The sequence below is a fragment of the Zea mays genome, chromosome 1 (assembly GCF_902167145.1).
Source record: "Zea mays cultivar B73 chromosome 1, Zm-B73-REFERENCE-NAM-5.0, whole genome shotgun sequence".
In the NCBI taxonomy this organism is placed as follows: Eukaryota; Viridiplantae; Streptophyta; class Magnoliopsida; order Poales; family Poaceae; genus Zea; species Zea mays.
Window position 1 is genome coordinate 225,764,269 of NC_050096.1, and position 24,000 is coordinate 225,788,268.

The window sequence follows — 24,000 nt, forward strand, 5'->3', positions numbered from 1 at the left end:
GGCGCGCTCCACGACGCCGTTGGATTGTGGGTGATATACTGAGGTGAAGGCAAGCTTGGTGCCAATTGAGAAGCAGAAGTCTTTGAAGTCCTGGCTGTCAAATTGTTTGCCGTTGTCAACTGTGAGCTCGGACGGGGCTCTGAATCGGCAAACAATGTTTTGCCAGAAGAATTTCTGGGTAGTCTTCGATGTTATCGTGGATACTGCCCTCGCCTCGATCCACTTGGTAAAATACTCGACGGCGACGAAGGTGAACTTGAGGTTCCCTTGGGCCGTGGGTAGCGGCCCGACAATGTCCAGGCCCCAGCGCTGAAGGGGCCACATGTGGGCGATCAGCTTTGTGAATTGCGAAGGGTTTCCCGACCATGGAGAAAACTTCTGGCAGGCTTCGCACAACCTTGTGACCCGATTCGCGGCGCAGATCATAGCAGGCCAGTAGAAGCCTTGACGGATCACCTTGGCAGCTAGGGCCCTAGGCCCCGCGTGAGAGCCGCAAGTTCCGTTGTGGACTTCGCGCAGGATCTGGACGCCTTCGGTCTCGGTGACACATTTAAGCATGGGTTGACTGACCCCCTTCTTGTAAAGTTGTCCCTCAATGAGTGCGAAGTCCCGGCTTCGGTGTTTGAGGCGCTTGGCTTCATTGATATCGCTTGGATGGTAATATCCCTGCAAGAACAGGGTTATTGGTGCCCGCCAGTCTTCGGTCATGATGAGGTTGACTATGCGGTGGCCCTCGATGTCGTTGGTTATTTGGAGGCCCTCTGGGCTGCGGACGGCTGGCGTGCCGATGACATGGTAAAATACGTCGGAGGGCAGGGCCTCGCCTCTGGCGGCTGCCTTGGCCAATGCGTCGGCCTACTCATTCTTGGCTCGGTCCACGTGCTGCAAGGTAAAGCCCTTGAATTGTCTCTTGAGACTGCGGACAGCCGCGAGATACTGCATAAGTGCGGGGTCCTTTGCTGCGTAATCTTTCTCGACTTGGCCGGCAACCACTTTGGAGTCTGTTCTGATTATGCAGGTAGTGACACCAAGTGCCCGTAGCTTGCGAAGGCCAAGGATGACAGCTTCGTACTCTGCTACATTGTTGGTGCATCTGTCGAACTCCAAAGCAAAGCTGAGACGTGCTGCATATCTGTGCTTGACCCCTGTGGGTGAAGTAATGACTGCAGCTGCGCCTACCCCCACATGGCACCATGCGCCGTCGCAGTGGATGGTCCACACCTTCTCTGCGGACGTGTCCAGCTGCGTTATTGACCCGGTCCAATCGACGATGAAGTCTGCCAGGACTTGTGACTTGATGGCTGTCCTGGGCTCGAAGGTGATATGGTAGCCGGAAAGCTCGGCTGCCCATTTGGCGATCCGGACAGATGCCTCCGGATTTCTGAACAATTTGTCGAGTCCCCTGTCCAAGGTGGCCCGCACCTTGAACGCTTCAAAATAATGGCGCAACTTGCGTGAAGCCATAACGACTGCGTAGGCGATTTTTTCCAGTTCTGTCATGTTGCATTTGGATGTCGTGAGTACTTCGGAGACGTAATAAACTGGACACTGCCTGGTCGTGCCCTCTCTGTCCTGCTCTTGAACCAGCGCTGCGCTGACCGCGTGCGGCGAAGCTGCAACGTAGAGCAACCGGGGTAGCGAAGGGTTGGGGCTTGTAAGAATCGCCAACTCTGACAGGTGCTGCTTTAGTGAAGCGAAGGCCGCCGCTTGCTCTGGTCCCCATGCGAAGTCTTTTGCGCCGCGTAGCGTTTTGAGGAAAGGTAGGCTTCGCTCTGCGGACTTGGAAATGAATCTTTTGAGGGCAGCCAATCTGCCTGTCAGCCGTTGGACGTCTCTGGCTGACTGTGGGGGCGTCATGTTGATGATTGCCTGGATCTTAGTCGGGTTGGCTTCGATCCCGTGGTGCGACACCAGGTAGCCCAGTATCTTCCCCTGGCGAACGCCGAAGATGCACTTTTCGGGGTTTAGGCAAAGTCGTGCGTCCCGCATGTTCGCGAACGTTTCTGCAAGGTCAGCCAGATGGTCCTCTTTGCTTTTGCTGGCGACGACGATGTCGTCCACATATGTAAATATGTTTCTGCCAACTTGGCTCTCGAGCACTGTTTTGGTGAGGCGAGAGAATGTGGACCCATCGTTCTTTAGTCCCTCCGGCATTCTGATGAAGCAATATGTGCCGAAGGGTGTTATGAAACTGGTGCTGGCCTTGTCTTCCTCCTTCATATATATCTGGTGATAGCCGGAGAAGCAGTCATGGAGTGACATGACTTTGCACCCGGCCGCGCTATCGACGATCTTGTTGATTCGAGGCAGTGGGAAATTATCCTTGGGGCAGGCCTTGTTGAGGCTGGTGAAATCAATGCACATCCGCCACTTGCCGCTCTTCTTTTGCACCATGACTACGTTAGCAAGCCACATAGGGTAGGCGACTGGTTCGATGAAATTGGCCTCAAGCAGGCGGTGTACCTCGGCCTTGGCAGCTTCTGTCTTCTCATTAGACATTTTGTGCAGCCTCTGCTTCTTCGGCCTCACTGAAGGGTCGATGCCCAAGTTGTGCTCGATAATAGTGCGACTGACTCCGACCAGGTCGAGGGCAGACCAGGCGAAGACGTCCTTATTTTTGGAAAGACGGGAGATGAGTCTCTCCTCGTCATGTGAAGTAAGGTCTTCTCTTATGATGACCGTTTGCTTGGGTGTTGCCTGGTCAAGGGGAACTGTCTTCGTCCCATCGTTGTTATGCAGCTGTGCTTTTTCATGCTCGTTGGTGGTTGGGCGGGTAGCCTCGGGGACCTCGCGCTGCGCCGTGAGGCAGTGTACGTTCCTTTGCCCTGGAACGAAGTCTCTTTCTATGTTGCACGCAGTCTGCTGGTTGCCATAGACTGTGATCGCGCCTTGCGGACCCGGGATTTTCATGCATAGGTAAAGTCCGTGAATGGCTGCCTCAAACTTGTTGATGGAGCCCCGACCCATTATGGCGTTGTACGGGTACACCATGTCAACGATGTCGAAAGTGACCTGCTCACTTCGTGCATTGGGTGCTACACCGAAGGATAGGGGTAGCTCTATCTTGCCCACAGGAAAGGTGCCCTTGCCGCCGAAGCCATATAGGGGGTTGTCCGAAGGTTTTAGCATGTTGTGGCTGATGCCCATGCGGTCGAAGGCGTGGAGGAAAATGATGTCCGCTTGGCTGCCGTTGTCAACTAAGACTTTGTGCAGGTCCCAGCCTGCCACGCTGCAGTTGATGACCATGGCGTCGATGTGGGGTGCGCTGCGCAGGTCGACATCTCTGGCGTCGAAGGTCAATGGTACATGGGACCACTTTGTCTGCACGACTGGACCGGTGACAGCGATGTGGTTGATGCTGCGGTAGTGGTCCCTCTTCTGTCGCTTCGTGTCGAAGTCGACGCTGGACCCCCCAGTGATCATGTGAATGACTCCACGATACGGCTGATCAACGAAGTCTTCTTGTTTTGGTGCTTGGGGGTGGTTTGGGTGGTGGATGTTTGGCTGTTGTGGGTGTGGAGGTGGAAGTGGGGGAGGTACGATTTGTACCTCCTGGTGGTGTTGGTATGCGTGGTTAGGTGGATGCTGAGCGGGGCCGTGGTTGTATGGTTATGGGAGTTGTTGATATGTGTGCGCGACAACTCTTGGGTTGTCGGCTGGTTGCGCCCGAGACATCCTGTCTCTGGTGGCCTTCGTTTCCGGGCAGTCCCTTGTTGGGTGCGCGCAGTCTTCACCGTGAAACAAGTAGTAAAATCTGCGCGACAGCTGCACCCGTCCTCGGCCCCGACCACGAGTTCCATTACCGTGGCCCTGGGGGGATAATCTTGGAGGCGAGGGGCCTCACCAGCAGGGTGCTAGTTGGTGATGTTGTGCACCTGCTGCTGACTGCGGCCGTCCTGACCGAGTCTGACTGCGAGGGTCTCGTCCACGTTTGGCTGTACTGCGAAGGGTCTTTGGGTTTCCTCTAGGACTTGACCTTGCGCTGGTGGAGCTCTTCGGATCTGGCATATTTTTCAAACAGCTGATACAGCTCCTGGAGGTTCTTGGGTGGATCCCTGATGCAGTGGCTGTAAAGGACGTCGGCCCGAAGGCGGTGATGGCGCAGTGAATGGCGATTTGGTCATCAACCGAAGGCAGTTGTGACTTGAGAGTCAGAAACTTGCGGTAGTACTCCCGTAGAGTTTCTCTTTCCACCTGCTTGCAGAGTGACAATTCAGCCAAGGCATCGGTGTCTGGGCGGTACCCTTGGAAGTTGAGCAGAAATTTGTCCTGGAGATTTCTCCAGGAGTCGATAGACAACGGGGGGCAACCTGGTGTACCAGGTGAGAGCCAGGCCTTCGAGGGCGATGATGAATGACTTGGCCATCGTGGCGTCGTCCCCTCCGGATGATGCAACGGCGACTTGATAGCTAATGATATACTGTGCTGGGTCAGTGTTGCCGTTGTACTTGGGGTAGGTCCCTGCCCTGAAGTTGGCGGGCCATGGTGACACTTGCAGGTGCGGCGCCAAAGGACTCCGCTCTTCAAGGTAGTTGACACGTTAGAATGCTGTGGCGTGCGGGATGACGGGTCCGCGCTGAGGAATGAACAAGTCTCCGATTGGCGCGCGCTATTGGAGGGGTGGGCCGTGTTGCATATCAAGTTGGCCTTCGTGCTGCATGAGCGCAATCTCTTGCTCAAGCTCCTGAGCCCTCTGCTCCTCGCCGTGTATCATCTGGCGCACCTTGGCCTGCGCAGAGACACGTTGGCGCTTGGCCTCGAGGATCTCTTTCTGCTTCTGGAGGTTGCGGTTCTTGATGCGCAAGGCCCGCAACTGTAGTTGTTCCTCTGCTGAAACGCCGATGACTTCGCCATCCTCAGTGGCGTCCTCGCCCTCTAGTGGAGCGAAGCCTGGGGGAGGTTGCGGTTGTCCTCCGGAGCTGCAGGTGGGGAGGGTGCCTTCGGGTGTAGGTTGTTCATTGCGCTGTCTCTTGCTGAGTGTGTCGTCTTCGTAGGCTTCTTGGTGGGTGGTGTCGATAAGGGCCTTGCCCTTTTTCTCGGCCAGTAGTGCTGCCTTCGCTGCTTCGTCAATGGATGGGGCAGCCTTCGAGCTAGCTCTCTTGGGTGCCATCGCAGGTGGTTTTTTCGTAGCACAAACGGTGGGTGCCAAATGTTGGAACTTGCTCTCCTGGGCAAGTTGATCCAACGGAGGAATGAAAGCAACGTAAACAAGGTTTTGACTCGAGGTGGCAATAGCTCTGTTGATGCCGCCTCTCAAGGGCACTGTACAGGGGTATTTATAGGTGCCTGAGTGCCTAACGTCTTGGAGTAAGGACACATGTGCCCTCAGGCGCCTAGGCTATCCCCGGAATATTCCCATAAAGTGGGGTTACATACTGTCATTACAGAAAAGCCATTACAAATCGGGCCCGTAATACACTTAGCCATGCGGGGCCTGTTACAATGGGCCGAATTCCACGTGGGCCTTCGTGTTCGACGAGGACGCGGGACGTGGGCGACCTCATCGTAGGCCTTCTTCTTGCAGCGTAGTGGACGAAGGGTGGAACCCGCCGGTCGTTTCGCCTCCATTGGTGCAGCGAGATTGGTGAAGGCATCGAGCGAAGGGTAGCGTCTTCGCCTTCGCCCCAACAAGAGGAAAAGTCGTTCACGACATGTCAGAGGTGTAATGACTAAATTATATTCCTTCAATTACCAAAGGCTACTATGCAATAGGAAGGACATAGTTGTAATTTTATACAAACATGTGTACTAGCCTAATCCTATAAATAGATAAACAATACTACTTCTATATGGATCAGTAAAAGTTACCTTTTGAGGAGAACATGGATCTGGATGTTGCCTAGAGGGGAGTGAATATGCGAATAAAAATCAATACAAAAAACTAGAACTTCTTACTCTACTCGAAGTAGTGTACGCATCGAAATGTATTTGAGTCGAGTAGATCACACAAAATTGAAATCCCTGTCTCACAATAGCCCGCACTTTATAAACAACTTATACCAAAGATAAGTGGCGAAGTGCAAGTAGCATAGCAAATAAGAAACATCATAGAGTGACAGAGACACATAGATTTTATCCTGTGGTTCGACCAAGCCTGAAATGCTTGCCTACATCCAAGTGAGAGTTAGCCAACCTGGCTTGGAGTCTATTTCAACTCCTTCCTTCATTTGCTCACATTGGTCACCAGGTGACGGATCGAGTCTTCCACTATATGTTGATGATAGTTACAGCAAAGTCACGACTATTTACAACTTCTTGATAGCACTCCGGCAGATTAATACTCCTTGCATTCTCAAGATCTTGCTCGCACTATCTCTTGGCAACACTCCCCCTCTCTCTTTTGGCTTATAACTGCTCCAATACTAGATCTAGAGATAAATACACAATAGAGGGATATAAGAAATATTGTACAATGAGTCTACACTTGTTTGCTGCTTAGATGTTTTCCTTAGGGCCATGGAGGGGACCTTTTATAGGCCCCATGACCCTTGTAGCCATTGCTAATCAAATGGAGAAGGTGATCTGCTGGGGGCACTGGACTGGGTCCCTTAGCCCCCAGTTCGGGATCCTGATTGGGACTTTTCTTCGCTGACGGGCACTGTACCATTCCGGTGCACCCTCATACCGAGTGCCACGTAAGCTAGTCGTTAGGTCAGTAATGTCTCTAGAAACTAGTCGTTATTGGGTGGTCTAGTGCACCACCAGACCAGCACCATAGGTGGTCCGATGAATTATAAAATATAATCCTGAGGCCGGTCTATTCATCCGTACTGGAGGTTTGGTGCACACGAACCTGGTATGGTGCTCCAGGCCGCTCAAGGCCTGCTGATGAAGTCCCTACAGACACGGTTTAGTAGACCACCACACTGATATTGTAGATGGTCCGGTGCGCCATACAAGGTGCACCAAGTCCTTTCTTTTCCATTTGACTTCCACTCCTTGGAGGACTTTCCTATGACTTTGTTGGGGGCCTTCGTCCTCCGAAGGTCCTCAAAAACGTGATTTAACAATATTTTCCAAGTGTGACATGTAAACAGGTACCTTCGGACTCGGGTCAAAAGCATATATAATATGGAAAGCATGATCGGGATGAAGGTCGAATCAATCCCGAAGCTATGTGCAAGGAAGCTTCGGCTAAATGGCGGAAATAGGAACCGACTTAAAGGGGAAAAGGCTATCTAGTCCTCATAGAATTGTATATAAGTTAATAATAAATGTAAAGGGCATGAATGTAATTTCTCATAGGCTGCGTCATGTGCCTATAAATAGATGAACAGTACCCCCATACTGTTCACGCTGACTTGTACTTGCTTTTGCGTCACGCTCGTACTTTTTGCATCCTATCAAGTCGAAGGTACATTTGTAATTCAATATTGTTTTTGTCTTTCCAGAATAATATAATGAATTAATAATGTTACACGATTACTTATCTTGCCTCTTATATTTCATATGCTTCTTCTTTTATTAACATATATCACATTGATGAAGGTATGTCCTTCATAACCTTCGTCTGAAGATCATTATATCCTAAGGGAAATAATGCTTCGAAGGACAAAGGACATTAACATTTAACATTTTGTGTTGCCTTGTTCTTAACTCGAAGCATTTGAGAACAAGTCCCCAACATTGGCGCCCACCTCTGGTGAACCCTTTTCGACCACCTTTGGCAAGCACTGACCTTCGTCATGCCGTCGAAGAAAGCTTCAGCGACAGGGGCTGCTGCGCTGCAACCACTGGACCCAAACCAGGAAACTCTTTCTCTCCGAGAAGCTCGGAGCCAGAAAGGGAAGGCCACCAGTCCAACACTCTAGGAGGAGGAGTTGGACCAAGAAATCAGGGACATGGAGATCATCCATCAGCAAGTATAAAGAAAGAAGGAGAAGATGGCGCGACTGGCTGATCTTCAAAGGAAGATCGACGAAGCCACTGAAGAAGTGCGTCATCTTGCTCAAGATGAACAAGATCGAAGGCCCCAACACAGGGAGCTTCATCAAGAAGGCTTATTCAACGAGGATGGATGGTATGATGATTTTAATCATGATGCCTTTACTTTTTATGATGCTTCTCCCTTGGTAGCAGAACTGCAGGCTACCCCATGGCCCCCATCATACAAGCCACCTTAGCTTCCCATGTATGATGGGCACTTAGATCCAAAGCAATTTCTAATGAGCTACGAAGCAACTATATCTTCGTATGGGGGTAATACTGCAGTCATGGCGAAGTCCTTCGTCATGGCAGTCCGGAATGTAGCCCAAACATGGTATTCTTCTCTTCGACCAGGGACTATCATGTCATGGCAGAAGCTTAAGGACATGTTGGTTACCAGCTTCCAAGGCTTTCAAACGAAGCCGGTCACAGCTCAAGCTCTGTTCCAATGCACGCAAGACCACGAAGAATACCTTCAGGCATATGTACGAAGGTTCTTGCGATTGAGGGCACAAGCGCCTACGGTGCCCAATGAGATTGTCATTGAGGCCATGATCAAGGGTCTTCGCCCAGGACCTACTGTCCAATATTTCACCAGGAAGCCCCCACAAACTCTGGAGAAGCTGCTTCAGAAGATGGATGAGTACATCCGGGCTGACAACGACTTCCGCCAAAGAAGGGAGGAAGCTTATAGATTCTCGGAAATGACCAGGGGCTTCGGAGGAAGAATCCATCCGAGGCATGTCAGGTCAATCCATAACTCCGCTCAGAGTGACGACAAAGGAAGTCAGTCTCAGAGGTCACAATATACCTCACAATATTCGGGGCAACAGCAAAACTCTTTCAGGCCACCAACTCCAAGGGGCAGAGGCGCCAGGGGCTTCGGAGGAAGATTTGGGGATCAGTCTAGAAAGATCTACTGCTTATTCTGTGGTGAGGACAAGGGCCATACTACAAGAATGTGCCATGTCACCATTCAGAAGCAAAAAGAGATAGTAGAAGCCGAAGCTCGGCAGAATTAGCCGAAGCAGGTCTTGCACACTGCTTCGTGTCACTCTCCTTACATACCAGAGTATGTGAACAATCATCCTGCAGCTTCTGTCGCTTCGGCTAGCCATTCATAGGCTTCCTTTCCACAACTTCCGCCTCCACCACCACTACAACCGACCTATTCCCGAAGCCAGCAGCCAGAAGGGCACCAACACTCTCAATAGCAACGGGAATTCAAGGAGGAATCCGAAGCTCGCACAGTCAACAGTACTGTGCCGGAATCAAAGCACATCTATTGAGAGATATCCTACCTCTAAAACATTTTTTACGTTCATTGTCATTTTGTTTTTTAATAAGGAACAATCAATGTAAATCTAGTTTTAATTTCTTGTAATACGTTCGCTCCTGTCAGAATGAAATATACCTTCTTCAGACTTACGAAGCTCAAAAGTCATTCCTAAGGGAATGCAGAGCTAAAAAGTTGCAGAGGCCACAAAAAGTCGTTCCTAAGGGAGCGCAGCGTAAGTTTTGCTGAAGCTACAAAAAGCCATTCCTAAAGGAGCGCAATGTAAGTTTTCTGCTCAAAAGTCGTTCCTAAGGGAATGCAAAGCCAAATACCGCCGAAATATAAGGCGAAGCGCGAAAAGTCAACGCGAAAAATACCGCTGAAATAGAAGGCGAAGAAGTTCAAAAGACGTTCCTAAGGGAATGCAGAACTTACACCGAAAATAAGCGGTGAAACCGAAATATAAACGACAAAGAGATTTTGATCGTTCCTAAGGGGACGCTGAGATTGTGTGTTTCAGCGTGGATGTGTGTCTTCAGCATTAGCATCATTCTTTGCATCATATCATCGCATCATCTCGCATAGTATCACATCATACATCATATCGCACCAATGACAACAATTTGGAAACGAAGTCGATCTTCGGAGAATGCTTTACAAAAATGAAAAGGTGCTAAGGCACAAAGTTAGCTGAGAATTACAGCTTCATCAACTCTAATGTAAAAGAAGAGATCTATTGTTTACGAAGCATTGATATTTTTACGAAGCTTGGATGTTCTTACGAAGCGTGGATATTCTCACGAAGCATACTTTAGCCGAACCTTTCTATCATGCCATTTTATTATTTCGGCTTGGTATTTATTGATGTTTTCCACAGCCTGAAGCCTGATCCCTTCTATAGCATCTTTGTCCACAGAGTAATCAGCTTCGTCTTCTGCCGAAGCCACTGTTCTTATTGATCCTGCTTTTGCTTCTTCCGGAGTTATTGCTTCATCATCGAATAATAACTTGAATGGTGTAAAGCCTGTTGACCTTGATGCCGTTGTATTGTGGCTCCATACTACCTTAATTAATTCATCTGGCCATTTTCCTCTGGGCTGATTGAAGATTAATTTCATTATTCCCATCATTATGATGTCATTAGCTCTTTCAACAAGTCTATTTGACTCTGGATGCCTGACCGATGCAAAATGGATCTTCGTGCCAACTTGTCCACAGAACTCTTTAAAAGCTTTGGCATCAAACTGTGTTCCGTTATCCACAGTAATGGCCTTCGGCACTCCGAAGCGACAAACGATATTTTGCTAGAAAAATTTCTGAATGGTAACCGAAGTTATTGTGGCTAAAGGCTTCGCCTCAATCCACTTGGAAAAATATTCTACTGCTACTACAACATATTTTAAATTTCCTTAGGCTGGTGGTAGCGGATCTAACAAATCAAGGCCCCACCTTTGCAATGGCCAAGTGGGTTGTATTAACTCAGTCAGAGACGAAGGCTGTTTTTGATCTTTTGCGCATTTCTGACAGTCTTCTCACTTTTGGACTAGTTCCGCTGCATCCGAAGCTGCCTTTGGCCAATAAAATCCTTGACGAAAAACTTTTCCCAGCAAAGGCCTAGATCCAATGTGAGATCCACACAGGCCTGCATGTATTTCCTTCATCAATTCTATACCTTCGGCTCTGGATAAACATTTGAGTAGTGGAGAACAGACTCCATGCTTGTACAACTCCCCTTCTATTATAACATATGGTCGAGCTCTTGCCTCTATTCTCTTGTTATAAGCTTCGTCATCTGAAAGGAAATTACCATGAAGGAAAGAAATGATCTCAGTTCTCCAATCTTCACTATGAACAGGAGATATATTGAGGACTGCTATTTCAAGAAGTTCGACTGAAGGTGCTTTTATTGTTTCAAAAAATACTTCCGAAGGTAAAGGCAGCCCCTGTGCTGCTGACTTGGCTAGCAAATCAGCATGTTCATTTTCTCCTCGAGGAATGTTTTTGACAGAAAACCCTTCAAAGGAAGCTTCAATCCTTCGGACCGTGTCTAAATATTTCTCAAGCTTCGGGTCTCTTGCTTTACAACTCTTGTCAATATGACCAGAAATAACCTGGGAATCGGTTTTAAGAACCGCCCTTCTAATCCCCATTGCCTTTAACTTCCGAAGACCCAAAAGCAAAGCTTCGTACTCAGCAATATTATTTGTGCAGCTAAAATCAAGTCTTGCTGCGTAGCAAGTTTTAACTTTGGAGGGTGAAACCAACACAGCAGCTGCTCCTGCCCCGAAGGTTCCCCAAGAACTGTCACAAAATACCGTACATACTTCAGTATCTTTAGTTGCTTCTTCTCCTTGAACCCCTGGCGTCCAATCGGCAATGAAGTCTGCTAACGCCTGGGATTGTATTGAGGATCTGTGCACATAATCAATGCTGAACTCATTGAGCTCCGCAGCCCACTTTCCAATTCTTCCAGTAGCTTCTCTGTTCCTCATGACATCCTTCAAAGGTTGTGACGAAGGAACAATTATATGATATGCTTGAAAATAATGTCGAAGTTTCCTAGATGCCATTAAGACGACATATAAGACCTTCTCCAATTCTGTATAATTCTTCTTTGATAGACTAAGGACTTTGGAGACAAAGTATATTGGGGCTTGCTTTTTGGTTTGTCCCTCAAGTTTTTCTTGAACAAGTGCCGCACTCACTGCTGAATGCGAAGCTGCCACGTACAGCAACAGAGGAGCCCCTGGCGTTGGTGGAGTTAATGTCGTTAGGTCTATCAAATATTGCTTCAGCTCTTCGAAGGCTCTCTGCTGAGCTGATCCCCATTGAAAGACTTCGGCTGACTTCAGCACTTCAAAGAATGGTAAACTTCTCTCTGCTGATCTAGATATGAATAGATTGAGAGATGCCAGTCTTCCTGTTAGTCGTTGAGCCCCCTTCTTTGTGCTTGGCGGCTCCATCCGAAGAATAGCTTCGATCTTTTGGATTAGCTTCGATTCCCTTTGTTGAGACCAGACAACCAAGGAATTTCCCCTTCTTTACTCCGAAGACACACTTATCTGGATTCAGTTTCAGACCAGCCTGTCTGAAATTAGCGAATGTCTCCTGCAGATCAGCAATGTGATTTTCTTTCTTGGTGCTTTTTACTATAATATCATCAACATAGGTTAGCACATTTCTGCCTATATGAGAATGGAGAACCTTCGCTGTCATTCTGCTGAAGCTTCCTCCAGCGTTCTTGAGCCCCTCAGGCATCCGAAGATAACAATATGTTCCACTAGGGGTTATGAAGCTGGTTTTTGGCTCATCCTCTTTCTTCATCCAAATTTGATGGTAGTCTGAATAACAATCTAGCAGACTCATAAGCTCTGACGAAGTTTCTGCGTCAACTAGGGAATCTATCCTTGGCAGTGGAAACTCATCTTTTGGACAAGCCTTGTTGAGATCAGTAAAATCAATACACATCCTCCATTTGTCATTGGCCTTTTTTACCATAACAGTGTTGGCCAGCCATTCTGGATACTTCACTTCTCTAATAACTCTGACGCTGAGAAGTCTTTTTACTTCATTTCGAGCACCTTCGGCCTTGTCATCAGACATCTTCCGAAGCCTCTGCTTTCTGGGTCTAAAGGATGGATCGACATTGAGCGAGTGTTCAATAACATCCATGTTAACACCACAGAGATCGTTAGCTGACCATGCAAAGACATCTTTGTTGTTGAACAAAAACCTTATCAAGTTTTTCTCCTGTTCCTCAGACAATTGAGATCCCAGCAGCACCTTCTGCTCTGCGATATCTTCGCATAAAAGCATGGGTTTCGGCTGATCGGCCGAAGCAGCCTTCTCCCTTGTGTACTTGTACTGTTCACAAGCTTCGGCTTCATCTATGTTGTGGATTGCCTTTGAATCTGTCCAATTCCCCTCAGCCTTTCTGGCAGCTTCCTGACTCCCATGAACAACAATAGGTCCTTGATCCGAAGGTATCTTCATGCAAAGATATGCTGGATGAAGGATTGCTTCGAAAGCATTGAGTGTTCCGCGACCAATGATTGCATTGTAAGGGTACAAGCGCTATGATTTGTCTTCCTCCGAAGCCACAAAGAGGGTGTGTAGCATCATGAATCTTGTCTTCTGGCTCTTGCATCTGTCTGAAGGCTTTAGCAAATATAATGTCGGCTGCACTGCCTGTGTCAACCAAAACATTGTGGACTAGAAATCCTTTTATGACACAAGATATGACCATAGCATCATTGTGAGTGTAATCCTTGAGCTGAAGGTCCTCTTGGGAGAAGGTAATTGGGATATGAGACCATCTTGACTTGATGAAGGGTCCCTGTACCCCAACATGTTGTACCCTTCTCTGTGCCTCCTTCTTCTGCTTCTTATTAGCCGGTTCTGAGCACGATCCGCCTATTATTGGGAGCACCAGCTTTGTAGCCGAAGCAACGCTAGCTTTGTTGTTGAACGAAGCCATCAGCTCAGAAAGTGGAAGTGGGTTCACCAGAGGTGGGCGCCAATGTTGGGGACTTGTTCTCAAATGCTATGAATTAAGAACAAGGCAACATAAAATGTTAAACGTTAATGCCCTTCGTCCGCTGAAGCATTATCTCCCTTAGGATATAATGAACTTCGGACGAAGACCATAAGCAAAATATCACGAAGGTCTTACCTTCGTGATCAGCTCTATAGAACAATGTAAACAATGCTAGAATATGAAAAATTAAAGAAATTTATACCAAAGACAGATATTATTAAACATATATTTTATTATACAAACTTAAATATTAAAACATAATATTCAAGTACATTTATACCTTTGCCTTGACAAAGAACAATAATTCTAGTGTGATGCGTCAATGATTACAGGATTGCGTGAACAGTAAAGGAGTACTGTTCATCTATTTATAGGCACAGGACGCAGCCTGTGAGATATTACAATCATGCCCCTTACAAAAGATTACAATTATGGCTCAGACCCTTATGGACTAAGAAGTCATTTCATCTTTAAGTCGGTTCGAACCCTCGTCTTCAGATACGTTATAATACCAAAGCTTCATGAGTGGTAGCTTCGGCACTACGTTTAAACGGATTTGCCAAAGGTGTGTCTTCCTGCAGGACCTTCGGCGACGAAGCATGGCCCCAACAGTATTGCCCGTCGTCCATTAGTTTCCAGAATAATTATTAAATTGATTCTAAAACGAGTTTTTAGTATAGAAACAATTCTAAAAGAGTAGAAAATTCATAACTAATTCGTTTTAAGTCCGAATTTAGTTGTTCTTGAACCTACGGTTTTGTAGCGACGCGTATAGAATATTATTACATAGTTTGTTCTCATGATTTGGTGTAATGTTATCATATCCATTATTTGTTTATGTATATGTATTGCTACAAATAGAAGCAAGGTCACGATGAATCTACTTTGAGAAGTACCTAGAATCGCAAGTAAAAGGCAAGTTGTGTCCTTGATCACTTTCTTTAGCTAATAATGATTCTGTTAATCAACGTGGCACAGTTAGGTTAATTTGATGGGACCTAATATGTTCCTAGTTTTGTTTACCCTACACCTTGCAAACAAATGAATTATTGGGTAGTCTTGCTATTGCTCTACCCGGTTTTGGGGATTAATGTTATATATAAATTATGATTATGCTTTATTATTATTGCCAATGCATTCTTTATTGTTCATGATAAGATCATTTTGTTAATTGGAACATGGAGCTTAACCTGAGAAAACAATACTACCATAAGGGTGAAATGGAACACCCTTAGATGATTAATTAGGAAAGGTAGGGAGAGATTACCTTACCCAAAAAGGGCAAGCGAGGAGGCGTCGCTGCAGAGTATAGTGCTGGCTGTAATTACTGCGATGGGGTTACAGAATGTGGAAAAAGGCATATGTTTCCTTCGTCCAAAAATCGTAGCAGGTTTCTCAAGCTAGTGGAACTTTGTAAAGGCCTCGCAGTGGATACCAAGGCATTCACCTTGGAAGTGTCTAAGGATCTAGCTAACCCTGGCTTCAAAGGAGACACGTCTTGTGGGTAAAGATGTGTAACCTCTGTAGAGTGTAAAACTGGTATATCAGCCTTGTTCATGGTCAAGAGTGACTGAGGACCCTTGCATGATTAACTTATGGAATTAAAATTAACATGTCATTCATTGCATTGCATTGTCGAAATTATTAATTGTGATCTCTTATTTAATTGGGATGGTATCTACTTACACTTAGTAATTGCTAATAAAAATTTGACCAACAAAATATAAAGCAATGCTCAGCCTTAACATTTTCCTTAGTAAGCCTTACACTACACATTTCTCAACAATCGCTAAGCGATGACCATATGAGAGCTCACCCTTGCTATGATCACACCAGGTCAAGAATAGGTACTGCCAAGATGAGGAGCATGAAGGATTCTAAGATGAGTTCATGAGAGGTCTAGGCGGTCGTCTCCCAGACAATTATGGTTGCGGAGGATTGTCATCATATGACGTATTTATTTAGCAATTTTGTATAGAACATCTATTATATAATGAAGATGTGACATTGATTTCTGTACCATGAGTCATCATATGTGTGAGACTTGATCCTAGCACACATTTGATTCATGCCCGAGTTTGCCCATAAATCCGGGTGTGACACTTAGCTGGGGGCAAAATGGACCAAATCTTGGAGCCACACGCTCCAGATGAAGTTGCTTTGCCTTGACACATCCTTCCTGATGACACCACATGGCACCTTCGATTCCCATCGGAACCACCACCGAATTTTGAGGCCCAAACTCAGCAAAACTAACAGTTAGGTGGTTTTAAGGCTCAACCATGAAATCGCCGTGAGTTGTGCATCGCATGCAGGTCCCCCACTTCCTAGACATGTGTTCCACCAGTCCTCATCCATGCCGGTGACATGATCCGCTCTGTCACGTCCTCACACCAGTGTGTCCCATGTGTCAGCCACCACCGCTAGTCGCCTGGCTTCTCTGGTCCCTCAGTCAAGTCCCAGCGCTCATCCTTTGCTGCTACCAGTCCATCGGCACTAACATGCATGACCTTCACCTTCGTCGTGGACCACCGTACCTATGCTCCACACCTGCACACCATAAGTCGACATACATGGTTGCACAACACATAACTGATACTTTGGTTAGTCCACCGACTACACAAAAGTACTACCCGTTGACAATCACTCATCATCAACCTGAAATAAAAGGGACAAATCAACCTTGTGTTTGTATATCTTTTTAAAAACATTCTTTGTCGAGTGCCCATGATCCGACACTCAGCAAAGAGTATTTTATTTTTTAAAAAAACTTTTGACGAGTGCTCCCTTCTAGGCACTCGACAAAATGTCTCTTTGTCGAGTGTCTTTTTGTGAAACATGGTGAATATTTTATTTTTTGTTTTTCCCTAAACTTTTTCCACTATGTTCTTACAATACCTGGAACTACATGTTCAATTTTGACACATTTCTCAAAGTGATTGTTATATCTAGTATTTTTCATTTATTTGTATTTCTTTGAATAATTCAATTTTGAATTGCAAGTCATTCAAATAATAGGAAAAAAGAATGAGAAATGATATTCATGTTGTTGAGTATAAGTTGATGACGTATCCAGAAACATACCAGAAATTTTGAACATCTTTTTCACTAAACATGACCACGATCTTGTGGTACATTTGTTTTAAAATTGTATAAAAAGCAAACAAAGTCAAGAAATCATAAAACTTGTAGAGATGTCATGATATTATATGTGGAGGCTATGATAAAAATTTAACAAGGTTTCGTGAAAGTTGTCACGTACTATGCTTATTTGCCATGATACCTATTTGTCGAGTGTTTTGTTTTGCCGAGTGCACCACTCAGCAAAATCTGTCTTTGCCGAGTGCTCGATATTTCGCTCTTAGCAAATTTTTTAGCACTTAGCAAAGAACGAGTTTCTAGTAGTGGAACCGCATTGGTAACACAATCTACTCCTCCATGTTCTTGTGTCCATTGGTGTCCTAAGGTGTTAGCCACCAAGGCTAGTCACTCGATTATTCAGTCTCTCAATCAAAACTTTGCTCTCTTCGTTCACCGCTGTTAGTCCATCAGCACGATCCCGCATGAACTTTACCTTCACCGTCGACCACCATCTCCGGACTTCACACCTATGCATCACAAACCAAAAGACATTGCACATACACACTAACATCCTAATTAGTCGACACGACTCAACCTAAGATGCTACTATGTTTTTTGAATAAAACATTCTACTATACGGGGTCTCTATAGTATTCATTTTATTACTTTTCTATATATGTGTTTATAGATTACAATCTCGTATTACAATGTGTGTATCCATTGTCTGACATTTTAAGCTACCATATCCTGCATCTTGTAGGTGTTAAGGTTCATCGCTTGAACGAACATGATTTTACACCGCTAGGTGGTCGGAGGAGTGTTTTTCAAGATCCACTGATTTCTGCATTTTCAAATGCACCATATCATTGTGATAACTGTCTCCATGGACCAGGGTTGTGTGAACTTCCTTCGCATACCACAGATTGCATTGTGTGGGTTCAAGGACTGGGTTGACGTGATCCCGACCATTACCCAACATCTCTTGTCGAAGCTACATTTCAGAAATAGATGATCCCATGTTTCCTCTTTCTGTCGTATGCAATTTTCACATGTGTAGGAGCCTAGATCCATATTTCTTCTCTTGAGCACTGATTTGGTGTTCAATCTGTCGTGTAGGAAGATGCTACTCTGTTGATAATTATTTATCACAAACCTAAACTACAAGGGCATATATCAACGACCTTGTGTTCACATAGTTTTATTGAATTGAAAAACCGCGTGCAAGCAGTCGCATGTTCAAAAGCATAACATTTCACCCAATAGTACAATAAGTACTATGGATCAAACATGCCATTATTGGAAACAGGAAACAAGCAACATCGATGAAAGGTTAATCCACTTAATCCCAACAAGCTGCTGAGTCCTGCCAGCTGAAGTTACATTCTGGTGGTATGCTCGGTCTCCAGAGCATGGCATCATCAGCTGGAGCAGCTCCTATAGAATCTGATGTGCTGCAGCTGTTCGGCATTGCTGCGGCACCAGAGGTAGCAGTTCCTGTGTAGTCAAGATACTTAGTATTCTGCGACCCTGAGCTGATCATGCTCTCTGCTTGGCTCTCAGTCCGCTCCTGATCAGAACTACTTCTTGGAACAAAGCTCTTATTTGCAGCAAATAATTTTTCATTGGGTACTTCTTCCAGTTGATCCCACATCTGGTATGCCTGAGCGGCCAGTTGCTTCACATGGAACTGCGTTTCAGACCATCATGCAAGGAAATATCATTTACAGATTCGGTGGTAAAGTCAAGTCGGCAAAATAACATCCAGTTACCAAAAATCAATGTGATTATTGTACATTACCAGTTGATATGGGTGCAGTTCTTGCAGAGGAAATGTATGGTCTCCAATTCTTGCCCGTAAGACCTCTCCTATGGGGTTAAAGGTAATGTCACACCCTACAGTCTTGAAAGTGTAACATTTCCGTCCCATGTCACACGTTTTTGCATGATTCAGCGTTGTGTTCCATTGCTTATCTGACATGCCGACGAGCTAAAGAACATAGAAATAATGCATCGAATTCAATATAACAGCATGCATGGATGTATACTCAACGTAACTCTTGTGCCTAAATATTTGTATGTGTGTAGGAAATATCATGTGTACGAGTTCTTACAGCTTGGAGTTTTTCAGGATCTATGGTGTTAAGCTTCAAGAAGTCCTGGACGTTCCTAATCCCCTCAGACTGCAACCTCTTATCGATTGGTCCATCTTTTCCAATGTTCTTGAGCCTCCATATGTTGTCAGTCATCAAAGGAGGATAGTGTTTTTTGTACGCTAGTAAAAAAAATGCAAACATATATATCAACTCTCAAGTATGGTATGTGCTGAAACACCAGCGGATTGGTGATGCATTCGTTATATAAATCATGGCATGTAAATTATATTTAATTCTAAAAATATATTCATTAACTAGATAAGAGATAAGACCTATACAAGTTGTAATGAAACTTACATTCACCACGATGATCTCTGACGGTGAAGCTCTCACTCACTGCCTCTTTGACTCTTGATCCAAGATGATCCGCGGGCATGATGCGCACACCAATTCGAAACTTCCGGCACCTTATCCAGCTCGAATTATCAGTAAAGAACACATCATCAATCACAGCCACTCCATGATTGTTCATAGGGACATTGAGTGAGCCCACGAGCAATGGTCTCTTCCCTTCTCTAGCCTTCAGAACCACTGCATTAAACTGGTCAGCCGTCCACACATCACGGTCCTCACACTGAAAATCACCGTTCAGAACCAGCACTTCTAGTCTTACTACTGATGATGGTCCAAGGTGAGTATCTGCTGGTGGGATCATAGAGTTGGTTGTCGTGTCCATGAGATGGATTTCAATTGGGTTGTTCGCTATATCAACGATTTTGTTGTTTGTGAAGATTGGTTGCTTAAGCTGCTTAGCAAAGACTAGCTTCAGATGGGGCAAGACATGTGCCTCTCGGATGCGTAGAGGAAGAGACCTGATAGAGAGTTAATATCTTAGACTTGTCATAGTACAGTTCTAGGTAATGTTATTAATTTAAACTTGGATTTGCTTGTTCAACGACATATGAATCCTGCAAACGTCGAATTTTTCCGGATAATAAAATAAAGAAAGGAATTTTCAGATACCTGATTGGCATGTGATCATTGTGACAATGCGAAAAGATGTTCTGGATTTCCTCTCGCACCTAAGCATAACATGATACATGATGTTATTAGCAGAGATCCATGCACTCCAAAAACTCACGGCGATGATGAAAGAAATATGGGTTAGAACGCATGATGATATATGGATAGCAGTGTTCTCAATATAAACCACAATTATGATGGTATTTGAAAGAATCATTCAGACCAGCAGTGCGTACTTTGAGGGCAACCATCAGCAGTAGTCAAAGTTATTCCCTCAATCAAGAACTCAGTTTCATACCATTATTTCATGTTAACATAGAAGAAGTGATATAGACTGCATCGACACATATAAATGTTGCATGTATAAGCTTACCACCCTACTAATAAGTGGTTCCAGATAGTGGAATATTTGTTGAATACTTTCTTGGTCCACAAATCCTCTTACAACACTGCGAAAACGAGTACATACAGAAATTTTTAAAAAATGAGAAAGTTAATCGGCTGGGACGAAATGAATCTTCGAGAGTGAAGAAGCTAGTGCATGAATATTGACAGATACATACGCATATATATGTGACATTTTTTGATGTCAAATTAGCAATTAACGCAAATCTAGCACAAGCATGATATTCCGTGGATTTTATTGAGTTACAGATGATGTGTTTTTCTAGTGATTCCACGGGTTTTATTGAGTATGGGATTTTATTCTCTCTTGTTCTTACATAGGTGAGATGAACTGGTTTGATGATGATAGATTTACCGCAGAAAACACATATACTTGAAACAGAAAATAAATGATTGGAGATGAGGGCAAATTAAGTACGTAGTTGCAAGAAACTCGATCGGGTGTGAACCAAAACATTCAAAAAGTGAACTAGTTGATGATGGAATGGAATGGAATGAACCAGCAGTGATCTGAAGTTATGCGGTAAAATCAGGAAGCGGGGCGCTGACCGGGTCTGCGTAGGCCTAGGGCCACTCCTGTGCGGATCATCATCATCGGCTCCGCCGCCCGCATCGTCCTCGTCGTCGTCATCGTTGTCACGCGGCCTCCACGCTGCCGCCATCCTCAGCTCAGCTGATTCAACGATCGAAGATCCAGGGAAGAAGATAGATGTTTATTTTGTGCTCCAGATGATGCCAGAAGATCGGAGGAGAGACCGAGAGGAGGAAGAACGCGGATGGTTAATAATTGAGGAAAAACTAACCTAGCTCAGCAGCGAGAGGTCGCCTGAGCTTGCTAGGTGAATGAAGCACTGATGAGTATTACGTTAGCTTATTATATGCTCCATCGAAAGCTACTCTGTCGGCACAGCGTATATATAGGCGACAGCCTGCCTGCCTCGTAGAATTGCTTTACATTTTCCGGCGGCGCCGGTAGAAGAAATTAAACGTATGTCCTGAGAACGCGTTCGAGGCAGGCTCCGGGAAAGGGGCCGGAAACCGGCGTCACGCAGTGCGTAAGTTCATGGCATTGCATGCTTCGATTGAGGCAGCAGCAACACCGGCCGGCCGGCTTGATCATATCTGCTGCTCTTCCCGCTGCGGAAGATAATAAGGCCGCTATTCCAGTTTAGTTTCATATATGCATCCCTATTTTTTTAAAAAAAAACAACATATCAGATTTTATTTATAAAATTAAATAAGTATGAAATCTTTCTCGTCTTTTACTAAACTTTCTTCATATCTCTCGATGTCTTGCTATATCATCCTACTTACATTATTTAGCTATAAAAAGACGACACATGGTGCATGTTAGTCAAAAAGTTCTCCGGTCTTGCGTTTCACTTCCAGGTGGGACCGGCCGTGAATTCCAGGGAGTGCTTCGTTCGTCGCGGACTGTGGTCCGCGCAGTTTGGGCACTTTTCCTAGTCCGTCGGGCGTGTTCGTACGTGACCAGACCACGACCGGAACAAAACAGGTCTTGTTGTGCTTTTGCTCGGAAACAAGCTAATTTTCTCCTTTATTTTGCACATTCTCACTTGACATTTCCTTCTTGTATTGTTGTACAGCAACCAAGAACCAGTGACGACGGAGAATGCTGGTACGTCGTCTCTTGCTCGGAAGGCGCCCATTAGCTACCACGAGCCCATGCATTGCTCGGTTACATCCAAACGTCGTTTGTTTCTTTCTATCATATAGATTCATGCGCCTTTAATCTATTTGCAACCTACGTGCCTTCCTACTATAGTCTACGCACCTTAGTGCTTCTCATAAGCAGAAAGCACCACCGTAAACAACTTTTTTGCCGAGTGTCTGAAGTACTCGATAAAGATTGAAAAACACTTGGCGAAGATTTTTCCGAGTATGACATGTTGGGGGGCTGTCACACCCGTTTCTAAGGGCAGAGCCGGGTGCATAGCATATGTGTGTCAGGATCTATTTCCACACATATGTTGACGTCACAAGTGTAATATATCAAAAGATCAATGCATAAAAGCGTAAATAACGATTATATTAACATATTACACTTTGAACAGACATAATGTCTTAACCTTTATTCATCAAAGTACAGCGAAACAAGGACATCCATCCACAGGAAGATGACCGGGGGTATCACTAGACTAGCACCCATGGAGTTCAGCATCATATCTTCATCTGCAACTTCTGATCAAAATTAAGCAAGGGTGAGCTCACTTATGGTCGGGGCTCAGCAAGTGGGGGAAAAACTAATGCAGGTTTAACAAGGTGAGGCTAAGGTTGAGCAGTAAGCATTTTAGTTGGTCAACATTTTATTAACAACACCTGTCTTACTAATAAGTGTGAATCCCAAGTATTCCCATTAAACAAAGGTACAAGAGTATATCAAAAACACTTAAGTGAAACCACTTAAGCAAACCATTGGCAGATCATCGGATCTCGATTTATTTCCATCTTCAAGTTCAATTATCATGTGAGGAGTCCAGGCTGCTCATAACCATGAGCACGGCTGATATATCAGTTTTACACTCTGCAGAGGTGGTACAACTTTACCCACAAGCCGTGTATCCCCTCTAGCCTGGGTCGGCCAAAACCCGTAAACACTTCCGAGGTGAGTGGCTAGGGATCCACTATGAGGCTTTCACAAAATACACTTAATACGAAGCAACCCGCTAAGGTTTCTAAAGACGATGGTGGTGGCCCCCTGGGTGAGGTACCTTAGCCAAGAATACGTCCCCATGTTAACGTGGGCTGCCAACACCTACCGCTCCCCCTCTTGCCCATATTTCACGTAAGGTTGCCAGGCACTAAGCATATAAAGCTAATTACCAAAGCCAGAGCCATGATAGCACTCGTGGTTGCACTGTTTTTCCGGGTGGTCACTCCATGTTCCAATTAATATGCAATAATCTTGTTTAACCATCGGGTTAACAACAATAATGTAAACTTACCATTTTGGAACATTAATATCATAAGCGGGAGTGACAGCATAAAGTTAAGTTGTAGCAATAGCATAGCTACGAAGGTAAAGTATAATTCCCATGTTTGATCAAGGAATAAGGTTGGAAAGGTTATCTAAATAGGTAACCCGTCAAATTATGCATATATATCCAAAAGAATAAACTTTATTAAATGTATTGTTTGGGATCAAACAGAGTATGCAGAGGGAGAAGTCCACTTGCCTTGCTTATTGAAAACTTGAGGTTCCTCCACGGATAGGAATAGATCTTGATTCTTAACTACTAGATCAACCACTGAATATCACACAAACAAACAAGAAGAACAAACACCACTCAATAACATACCACATTCACCATACGTAAAGCTAAAAGAAAACCTAACGAAAAGAGCGTTCGTTTTTCAAAAACGTCGCAAGTAATGGTTATAATAAGAAGATATTCTTTTCAAAAAAATGTGTGATCTATACTTTATAAAACAAGACATGAGCTTAAAAATATCTTAATTAAAATATACAAATATTGGGTTCATCAGTTTTAATCTTTTATAAAACGTCATATGTGATCTGTCTAAGATTAAGGGTTTATAAGACGATAAAACACGTTATAACGATATAAAACCTTTTTAACCTTTTATAAATGATATATGTTATATATCTAAGGTTAATGAGCTACAAAACGCGTTAT

At 45.0% G+C, this 24,000-nt stretch overlaps 1 protein-coding gene across 1 annotated transcript; it reads right to left on the minus strand.

Annotated features, from left to right (window-relative positions):
• Window positions 1-17,933: 17,933 nt before the first annotated feature.
• Window positions 17,934-21,229, minus strand: LOC103643339 (Protein SAR DEFICIENT 1). Its single transcript, XM_008666501.3, has 8 exons — window positions 21,145-21,229; window positions 20,891-21,014; window positions 20,310-20,385; window positions 19,937-19,995; window positions 19,271-19,785; window positions 18,932-19,092; window positions 18,619-18,807; window positions 17,934-18,507 (listed from the first exon to the last, which is right to left on the minus strand). The coding sequence occupies exons 2-8, from the start codon at window positions 21,001-21,003 to the stop codon at window positions 18,160-18,162; spliced, it is 1,461 nt and encodes a 486-aa protein (XP_008664723.1). The 5' UTR covers window positions 21,004-21,014; window positions 21,145-21,229; the 3' UTR covers window positions 17,934-18,159.
• Between the last annotated feature and the right edge of the window lie 2,771 nt (window positions 21,230-24,000).

Coding starts and splice junctions, on each gene's coding strand:
- LOC103643339 (XM_008666501.3), bottom strand. CDS start 21,003: ATGGCGGCAGCGTGGAGGCCGCGTGACAACGATGACGACGACGAGGAC. Junction 19,996..20,309: donor AACCACTTATTAGTAGGGTG/GTAAGCTTATAC, acceptor TGTTATGCTTAG/GTGCGAGAGGAAATCCAGAA. Junction 19,093..19,270: donor CAGAGATCATCGTGGTGAAT/GTAAGTTTCATT, acceptor TTTTTTTACTAG/CGTACAAAAAACACTATCCT.